At 52.2% G+C, this 9,810-nt stretch overlaps 1 protein-coding gene across 1 annotated transcript; it reads right to left on the bottom strand.

Annotated features, from left to right (window-relative positions):
• Positions 1-1,951: 1,951 nt before the first annotated feature.
• On the bottom strand, positions 1,952-2,637 carry LOC119584538 (FERM domain-containing protein 6-like). Its single transcript, XM_037933214.1, has 2 exons — positions 2,404-2,637; positions 1,952-2,066 (listed from the first exon to the last, which is right to left on the bottom strand). Exons 1-2 carry the CDS (start codon positions 2,596-2,598, stop codon positions 1,980-1,982), a joined length of 282 nt encoding a protein of 93 aa, XP_037789142.1. The 5' UTR covers positions 2,599-2,637; the 3' UTR covers positions 1,952-1,979.
• Positions 2,638-9,810: the final 7,173 nt, after the last annotated feature.

Here is a 9,810-nt window from a genome sequence, read left to right as displayed (position 1 = left end):
AGGAAGGAGGAGGAGGAGGAAAAGAAAAGAAGAAGAAGAACAACAACAACAACAACAAAAACAATAACAACAACAACAACAACAACAACAACAACAACAACAACGACAACAACAAGTGGAGAAGAAGGAGGAAGAGGAGGAGGAAAAGAGGGCGCAAAAGGAGCGTAGGGGAGGGAGGGCCAAGGTGCCTTCAATAACCTTGATGCAAATTTTCTCCCGCATTTCTCACGACTTGGCGTTTCTCGGCCCCGATACTGTCCTTGCCCCCCCCCCTCTCTCTCTCTCTCTCTCTCTCTCTCTCTCTCTCTCTCTCTTCTCCCTCTCTCTCTCTCTCACTCACTCACTCTCATCATCACCACTCACCCACTCACTCACTCACTCACTCACTCACTCACCTCCCTCGCTCTCCTCTCGCCCCTCGCTCTTCTCTCTCTCGCTCTCTCTCTTCCTCTCCTCTCTCTCTCTCTCCTCTCTCTCTCCTCTCCTCTCTCTCTCTCCTCTCTCTCTCCTCCCCCTCCCCCTCTCTCCCTCCCCTCTCTCTCTCCCTCCCCTCTTCTCTCTCCCTCCCCCTCTTCTCCTCTCCCTCCCCCTTCTCCCCTCTCCCCTCCCCCTCTCTCTCTCCCCTCCCCCTCTCTCTCTCCCTCCCTCCCTCCTTCCCTCCCTCCCTCCTTCCCTCCCTCCCCCTTCCCTCCCTCCCTCCCTCCCTTCCCTCCCTCCCTCCCTATTCCGCCTTTCTAATCCTACTGTTTCCCTGGTCTTTCATTTCCCTCTTGCTTCCTACCCCCTCAATCCTCCAATTCCCCCTCATCTTCTTCCCTCCGTCCTCTTCCCCCTTTATCGAAATCCTTCTTTTCCCCTCCCTGCCTGCTTCCCTCCCCACACTGCCTCTTCTTAAAATACCATTTTCTGCCCCCCCCCCCCTTCAAATTCCTGCCCTTTTGCCCCCTCTCCCTTTAAAACTGGATTTTTTTTTTTTTTCTTGCTCCCTCTCAGTCACCCCATTTAAAAGCAGCAGGATTTTCTGACCTTCTCCCTCCCCTCCCAATCGTCCCTCTAAAGGTAGTATTTTCCGACCTCCCCCCCCACCCCCGTCGTCCTTTTTAAAAGCAGCAGGATATTCTGGGCTTCGTCCTCCCACTCACTCCTCCAAAAGTAGCAATGTCTGCCCTTCCCCCACCTGATCGCCCCCTACACAAGCAGCGGGTTTCCTGACCTTCTTCCCCTCCCATCTGACCCTCTAAAGTAGCATTTTCTGACCTCCCCCCCCCCCATCTCCCCCCTCCCATTCGCCCCTCTAAGTAGCATTTCCAAGCCTTCCCTCCTCCGGCCCCGCCGAGGCACGGCTTTCGCAACCGGCTTCTACTGCAGGAATGACCCGCGAAATCGCCTAGCAAGAGAGCCGACACGCCCTCATTGCAAACAGTCGTGCAACATTGATCCAGTTTGGCTAAACAGTGGGACCTTCGATTTTTTTTCTTTCATTTTTTTTCTTTTTTTTTTCTTTTTTTTTTTTTTTTTTTTTTTTTTTTTCTTTGCTCTTTGAAAAAAAAGAAAAAAGCCTCTTGTTTTGACTTTTTGTTTTTTGGTATAAAAAAGTACGCAAACTGTCGGGGGGGAAAATGTGTGATTTTCACATTTAATCGACGATTGCGAAGCCCGACTGGTGCTTTTGGAAATGCACAGATGCAAAACAGATACTGTCTTTCTCGTCGCTATGTCGAACGTACTCGTCAGAATCTACGAACTTTGATCAACTCCTTCTTACCTTCGCCCTTCGTCCTTACGTCCGCCCTCGCCCTTCGTCCTTACGTCTAAAAGCATCCCTTAGTGCCTTCTGCGAGACGCGGCGACGGGCGGGTCAAAAGGCACTACCAAAAACCCTAATGAAAACCCCGGACAAATTATCCCGTAGCCACGCGACAGCGAACCACCGCAGCCGAGACGTCGTGGTGTCGTGGCAGCAAAAAAGGAAGCAGGACTTACCTCGAAGGATAATTTTTCCCGATGTTGGACCACTGGAAGGATGAGATCAGCTTGCGAGACGGGGTGATGGGCCCCATCTCCTCCTGCAACACGGAATGCACGCTCAGGCAAGCGGTAGAGAAGGGGGGGGGGGCACCAGAGGGATACATCGAAGAGGTTTCTGGTTGAGCATTGGGTGCGGGGCTTTTGGATACGGTTTGTGTAGATGGAGCGAGAAAAAATTTACTCTAAGAAAAAAATGAATACTCTAATTTATCTGTTAATATAGCAAATATACATGCATGCACACACATGCGCACACACACACACACACGCACACACACACACACACACACACACACACACACACACACACACACACACACACACACACACACCTCACACACACACACACACACACACACAGCCCCGCCCACTCACCTCGTATATCTCGACCCCTTTGGCGCAGATGGCGAGGGCGACCTGCGGCGAAGGGTCCTGCTTCTTGTAGCGCAGCTGGTAGATGTGGAGGTTGTGCGGCGCCTCCTGCTGCGACGCCTCCCGGATGTACTGGGCGTGGGCCTCCGCCTGCGTGAGGCCCAGGTTGTCGCGGTGCATGTGCGGCGCGTGCTCCATGATGTACGTCAGCCCCACGCGCTCCACCACCTGCAAGGGAGGCAGGCGTCAGGGCGGCCCTCTGGCGTCAGGGCGGCCTCTGGCGTCAGGGCGGCCTCTGGCGTCAGGGCGGCGCCTCGTGGCGGTCAAGGGCGGCCCTCTGCTCTGGGTCGTCAGGGCGGCCTCTCTGGCGTCATGGCGTGGCCTCTTGGCGTCAGGGCGGGCCGCTGGCGCGCCTTCGTCGCTTTCCGCGAAGGAAGGGAAAACGGCCACATGAGGAACAACTTATTCATAATACGGAATTAGATCAACCAGAGCGGTCGTCTCGGATTCAGTGACGGATGAAAACATACTCTTTTCGTGGTGATAGATAGGGAAAAAAAAAAAAAAAACCAAAAAAAACAAAACAAAAAAAAAAAAAAAAAAAAAAAAAAAAAAAAAAAAAAAAAAAAAAAATATATATATATATTATATTATAGTATATTATAATATTATTTATATAGAATATATATATATATATATATATATATATTAAATTCAAATAAAATAAAAATATCAGTGCTGATAAAATGGCAGAAAAAATATAGACAAAGTGAACTGACTGATCAATATACATATATACATATATACATACATACATACATATATATATATATATATATATATCATATAAATATATAATATAATATAATATCTAATAATTTTTGTTTTAGGTTTTTGTTTTTGGGGGGGGTTTTTTTTTGTTTTTTTTTTTGTTTTTTTTGCCATATTCTGTGACATTTCAAATAACTTTCTTTCGTGAGCAACTTCTAGCACTTGAGCCTTTAAGAATACAAATTAAGACTAAATACTGTTTGGAAATGTCCCTTAAAAACATGATTCGTGAAAATCATTGTAGACCAAGAAAAATCTAGAAGTATCGTCGTCTTTTAAAAATAAAAAAAAAAGATTCGTGTTTTCTAGGCAAAAACCATGTTTTCCAGTAACTTTGTCGCGAGAAAAAACATGTTTTCCAGTAACTTCGACGGACGACCGAAGCGAAAAAGCGCTCGAAGAAATCAGGAAATTTGCAAACAGAGCGCAAAGTCGCTCGGTAAAAGAATTCTGCTAGATTTACTTCTCTTACCTTTTACCCTTCTTCAACTAACACAAACTAAGCTTTCAAAAAAAAAAAAAAAAAACCCCTTTACAAAAGCGGGGGAACAAGACAAAGTGAGCAAGCATGTTCGAAAAAAGAATGTAGGAGGTAAAAGCAGGAAAACAGACATTTTCATCATTCACATTCCCTCCACCCCCGTTTTCCAAAATCGGCTACAACCAACACCACACCCTACCTCGTACCACACATCAGCGGCTCTTCGGAGCGGGGTGAGGTCGCTCGTTTTTACGGAGTAGTCCCGGTGCGGTTTCCCCTTTTCCCTTCCACCTTCCTTCCTCCATCCCTTCCTTCTTTCGACTCGGGGTGGTCCCCCTTGCTCACACCCGCGCGCTCGCGAGCGGAGCGCTCGCGCGCGGCGACGCGAGAGCGCGAGATAGCGCGCGCGCGCAGCGCGCGACGAGCATCGCGCGAGCGCCAGCGAGGCGACGAGCGCGACGAGCGCGGCCACGAGTAAAGAGACAGAGAATCCGGCATCCCGGGCTGGCCGCACCACCCCACCCCCCGGCGTACAGCCCGCTCCCCATCGGTCTCTCTCATCGTCTCTCTCTCTCCCGCGCGCAATGTCTCCCCTCCTCTCCTCTTCCTCCTCGGGTCTCTTCTCCTCCCTCCTCCTTCTCTCCCGCCCTCTTTCTCTCGTCCTCTCTTCCTCTTCTCTCCTCGGTCGTCTCCTCCCTACTTCTCTCCTCCATTCCCTTCTCCCTCTCGTGGTTCCTCCTCTGGTCCCTCCTTGTCTCCTCTTTCTCTCTTCCCTCTCTCCTCTCTTCACTCTCCCGCTCCTCTCTCCATCCCCTCCTCTTCTTCCTCCCTCCGGGTCCTCTCTTTGTTTCGTCTCTTCCTCTCTCACTCTCTCCTCTCTCCTCCCTCTTCTCTCCTCCTCCCCCTCGTTCCCGCGCGAAAAATCATCCTCTCTCTCTCTTCTCGGCTTCACCTCCTCCTCTTCCCTCGCCTCTCCCTCCTCTCCCGTCTCTCGATCCTCCTTCATCCTCTCCTCCTCCTTCTCTCCCTCTACTCCTCCTCGCTTCCTCCCGCCTCGAGCGAAACCTTCTCCTCCCTCCAAGGTCTTCCCTCAGTCTCCCTATCCCTCGTCTTCCCCCTCCTGCTCCTCCTCTCCAGAGTCCCCCTCTCCTCTCTCAAAGGTCTCTCTCTTCATCTCTCTCTCGTTCTCTCTCTCTCCCCTCCCTCTTTCTTTCTCTCGTCCTCTCTCTCCTTCTCCCTCCCTCTACTCTCTCCCCTCCTCCCACCTCCGCCTTCGTCCCTCTCTCTCCCCGCTCCGAACTCGACCCCCCCGACTCCCTCTCCTCCCTCCTCCACTCTCCCAACCGCTTCGAAGAAAACCCGACCCCCCTCTTACCCCCCTCTCCCCGCTCAGACGCAAAAGAAATGAACCACCAAAACCCAAAACCACCAACAAAACTCCCCAAACCATTCTAACCGGCTCCGACCACCCGACCCCCCTCCCTCGCCCAAACCCAAATCACCTCTCGACTCTCCCCTCTCTCACTCCCCTCTCCCCCCCTCGCCTCTCTCTACCCTCCGCTCCCTCATTCATCTCCTCACTCTCTCTCCCCTCCCCGATCGGAGAAACCATCTCCCTCATCAATCCCGTCCCTCGCGGAACCACGAACCCCGCTCCTACGGACGAGAGAAAAAAAAAAACTAAACGAAAAACGCGGGGGTGGGCGACGAGCGGGGGGACACGTAACACAACGAACTAAGAAAAGCCCCAAGACTGGCTGGGACGTAGAGGTTGGGGTCGAAGTAGTGGTCCCTGGGCTGGATCCCGCTGGTCCTCCCTCAGCAGAGTACCCGAGGTCCGGCCTAAGCAGCGCGTAGGCCGGCAGCAGTAACGTCGCCCCTCCCTCCGCTGATGGGGCTGAGTGATACTCCACCCACATTAGCTCGCATCTGGAAGCTCTGCAGTTGTAGTGAATGAAGTCGGTCGCGTCTTGTGGGTGAAGAGTCCGTCGCGACAATCACAAAAAAAGAAAAAGCGACGAGCGGCGCCCCCCGCGACAAAACGTCGCGACAAAAACAACAAAAGACCCGGGCGTGTTCCCTGGAAAAGGAGTGCGTGCCGGAGGTGGAGGGTTAGCTCTCTCGGGGGGCGTGCCCGGGGAGGGAGGGAGGGAGGCGAAGGGGAGGGGAGGAGGGAGGGGGCTAGGGCAGGCGGGGGGCGGGCGCGTGTCCCCGTCGCTAGTGTGTTTGTGCTTTGCGTGTGCGTGTGTGTGCGTGTGCGTGCGTGCGTCTGTGTGGGTGTGCGTGTGCGAGTGCGTGTACGTGTGTGTGAGTGTAAGTATGCGTGTGAGCGTGCGACTGCGCGCGTGCTTTTACATGTGCATATACACGCCCACACTTGTACCTATGCACACACAACCTACATATATTATACACATATGCCACCGAATCGACCTGTGTCCACGCCCGAAGGCCACGTACCTGAGGAGGAGGTGGGTCTCCACGTAGAATTGTTGAACACAGAACTTACACTGAAGACGAGGGTTTTTTCTTTTCCTTTTCTTAATTTATTTCCCTTCCCCCGTTTTTCCCCGCCTTCGTTTCCAGAGGGAGCAAGGGAGTCCCTGGCGAGAGAGAGAGAAAGAGAGGAGGAGAGAAGAGGAGGAGAGAGAAGGAGAGAGAGAGAAGAGAGGAGAGAGGAGAGGAGAGGGTGAGAGAGAGAGAGAAGAGAGAGGCGAGAGAGAGAGAGCGAGAGAGAGAGAGGAAGAGAGAGAGAGAGAGAGAGAGAGAGAGAGAGAGAGAGAGGAGAGAGTTATTAATCATTCGTTTTCAAAGGAGTAAACCCACAAGGCATTTCATATCTAACATTATAAAGTTTATAGATGCAAGAATAATATGAAGGTTAAGATTAACCGATGTGAATTGTGAATGCAAATAAAGGTATTAATACGTAACGGTGGAGAGATTTAGTACTGCCATGGCTATTGCTTTGATAGTAATGGCAATAAAAATAATAATAGTATTATGATGATAGGCTGTATATAACAATAACAATAACAATAATAATAATAATAATGATATCAATAGTAATAGTAATAATAACAAACAAATTGATAATAATAATAATAATTACTAAATCATAATAAGAAAAAGGAAAAGGAAAAAAGGCATTATCATTATCTTCTTATCTGTTTCATAGACATCACAATCACCAAATCAAGCACAATCACACCATCTTTATCTTTTTTCCAGCCAAACCACACCCCAATCTTTTCCACGTCGTTAAATCAATCCATCAAAATGTAAACGAAGATAAACTCTTATCATCATTATCTTCGTAATAATCTTATAAACAAATTTCTTTTCTTAAAAAAAAAAACTAAATTTTCTGCTGCCCTCTTCCACATTTCATCATTCACCCTTACTATCCTCCTACTCCTTTCTCATCATCGTTATTATCATCCTTTTCATCCATACTATCATCATGTCATCACTCTCGGCATTACTACTCTTCCCCATCATCGCCCTCGCCTCCTTATTATCATTCATCTTCGGCGTCGTCAATACTGTCATTATCATCATCATAATCGTCTTCATCATCATCATCCTCTTCATCGTCATCGTTATCGTCATCGTCAAATCCGTCAATCGAGTCATCGTCATCATTATCATCATCTCAGCGTTATCAGTCACCATTATCATCACCACCAAACCATTCATCATCATCATCACTATCCCCCATTAAGGTCGTGTAAGAAGAGGGGGGAGGGGGAGAGGGAGTGGGAGAAGGAGAAGAGAAGGAAGAGGGAGAGGGAAGGGAAGGGGAGAAGGGAGAGGAGAAGGGAGGGGGGAGAGAGAGAGAGAGAGAGAGGAGAGGGAGGGAGAGAGATGAGGGAGAAGAGAGAGAGAGGAGAGAGGGAGAGGATAAGAGGGGGGGAGTGGAGGGGAGAGGGGGAATGAGGGAAGACACAAGAGCGGGGAGGGGGGGATGATGAAGGGAGGGGGGAGTGGGGGGGGGCAAAAGGGGGGGAGGAGGGAGAGGCAAGAGGAGGGGAAAGAAAGAGAGGGGAGGGGAGGGGAGGGAGAGGGGGGGAGGGAGGACTCAAGAAAAGAGAAGGGGAAGGGAGGAGAACTCAGATCAGCGCGAAACTCAGCGAAAGGAAGTGATGAGGGAGGGAGAGGTCGTGAGTAGTGGAGTATGGGGTAGGGGGAGGGGGGAGGGTGTCGCGTGGTGTATGAATTATTGTGGGGGGTTGGGTAGGGATGGTGGGGTAAGGAGGGGGGGGGGAGAATTGGCCAACCGGTTGAGGCACTGGCGGCAACACGCACATCCGGAACTCCTCGCCCCTCGCCCCCATACAAACCCAACGTCGTCCCTCCCTCCTATCCTCGTGTCCCTCCCCTCCCCCTCCCGTCGTCCTCTTTGCTTCTCTTCTCTCAAGTCTGTCCCCCTCTATCTCCCTTCTCCATCTCCCTCCCCCCTCCACCTCCTCCCCTCGTCCCTCCCTCACCCTCCCCTCCCCCTTCGCCTTATCGCGTCCCCTCCTCTCCTCCCCTCCGTCCTCCCTCACCCTCCCTCTCCCCTCGGGTCCCTCCTCTCCCTCCCTCCCTCCCCCCCTCCCTCAACATCCCACCCTCTTCCATCCCTCCCCCTGCTGGTATTCTTCCTCCTTAAATTCACCCCTCCATTCACACCTCTTTTTCCCTCCGGACTCCACCCACCCACCCCTTCCCTCACCAATCCCAGTCCCCTTCACACTTTTTCTTCCCTTTCCCTCCATTCCTTATTCATCAAATCTTCACATTTCCTCTCTCTTCCTTTTCTCTTCTTTCTTCTCCCGTCTTTCCTCCTTCCCCTCTCCTCCTCCCCCCTTACCCTTCCGTCATTCTCTACCCCTCTATCTCTCTCTAAACCCCTCCCCTCAGCCTCCTCCCCTTATCCGTCGCCCCTCTTCCCCTCCTATCCTCTTTACGCCCTCTATCCTCTTCCTCCTCCTTGACTTCCCTTCTCCTTCTCCCTCCCCTGGCCTCTCTCCCTCCTTCCCTTCTGATTTTCCTCTTCCTCTCCCTTCTCCTCATCCTTCCTCCTTCTTCTTCTTTTTCCTTCTCCTTCTCCTTCTCCCCTCCTTCTACCCCCTCTCTCTCTCCTTTTCTCTCCCTCCTTCTCGCTCCTTTTCTCCTTCTCTCCTCCCTCCCCCCCCTTTTTCCCTCGCCCTCCTCACTCTTCCCCTCTCCCCTCCTCGCCCGCTCTTCCCCCTCATTCCTCTTCTCCTCCTTCTAAGAAAAATTCTCGGCCCTCCCCCTTTTTCCCTCTTCCCCTTCCTCTCCTCTCTCCCCTTCCTCTTCTCCTTCCCTCTCTCCCCTTCCTCTTCTCCTTCCCTCTCTCTCCCTCACTGTCCTCCCCCCTCTCTCCATCCCTGGTCACCTCCCATTTCCTTTTTCCCTTTCTCGCTCTCTCTCTTCCTCCCCCTCCTCCTCTCCTCTCTCTTCTTCCTCCTCTCTCCTTCTTCCTCTCTCTTTCTCCTCCCTTCTTAGTTCTCCTCTCGTCTCCCCCCTCTCTCCTCCCCTCCTCTCTCTCCCCCATCCCCTTTCCTCTTCTTTTCCCTCCCTCTCTCGCCCTTCCTCTCCCCTCTCCTCTCTCCTCCCCCCCTCCACCTTCTCCTCCTCCTCCACTCCCGTCCCCCTCTCTTCTCTCTTTTCCCCATTTCCCCTCATCTTCCATCTCCCCCCCTCCCCCCTCGTTCTCTCCTCTCCCCCCCTCCCCCTCCTCCAACTCCCCCGGGGTAACTTTCACCCCGGCGTTCACTCACTCGATCGCATACCTTTCTTGGTCGGTGCGGACGGGGGGGGGGGGGGGATGCGTACACGGGTGCCGACGTGTGCCACTGTTGCCCCGCCGGTGCCGGCGTCCGTCCGTCTGGGTTCGCGTACGCAGGTGCGGGCGAGGGTTGGCGCCAAGGGGGAGGATGGTGTTGGCGTTGGTGTTGGCGTTGGTATTGGTGTTGCCGTTGGTATTGGTGTTGGTGTTGCCGTTGGTGTTGGTGTTGGCGGGTTGGTTTGGTGTTGGCGTTGGTGTTGGCGTTGATATTGGTGTTGGCGTTGGTGTTGGTGTTGGCGTT

Source organism: Penaeus monodon, chromosome 18, assembly GCF_015228065.2.
Source record: "Penaeus monodon isolate SGIC_2016 chromosome 18, NSTDA_Pmon_1, whole genome shotgun sequence".
Lineage (NCBI taxonomy): Eukaryota > Metazoa > Arthropoda > Malacostraca > Decapoda > Penaeidae > Penaeus > Penaeus monodon.
The sequence above is the reverse complement of the archived record's forward strand: the minus strand, read 5'-3'. Positions and strand labels throughout refer to the sequence as shown.

Coding starts and splice junctions, on each gene's coding strand:
- LOC119584538 (XM_037933214.1), bottom strand. CDS start 2,598: ATGGAGCACGCGCCGCACATGCACCGCGACAACCTGGGCCTCACGCAG. Junction 2,067..2,403: donor AAGGGGTCGAGATATACGAG/GTGAGTGGGCGG, acceptor TCCGTGTTGCAG/GAGGAGATGGGGCCCATCAC.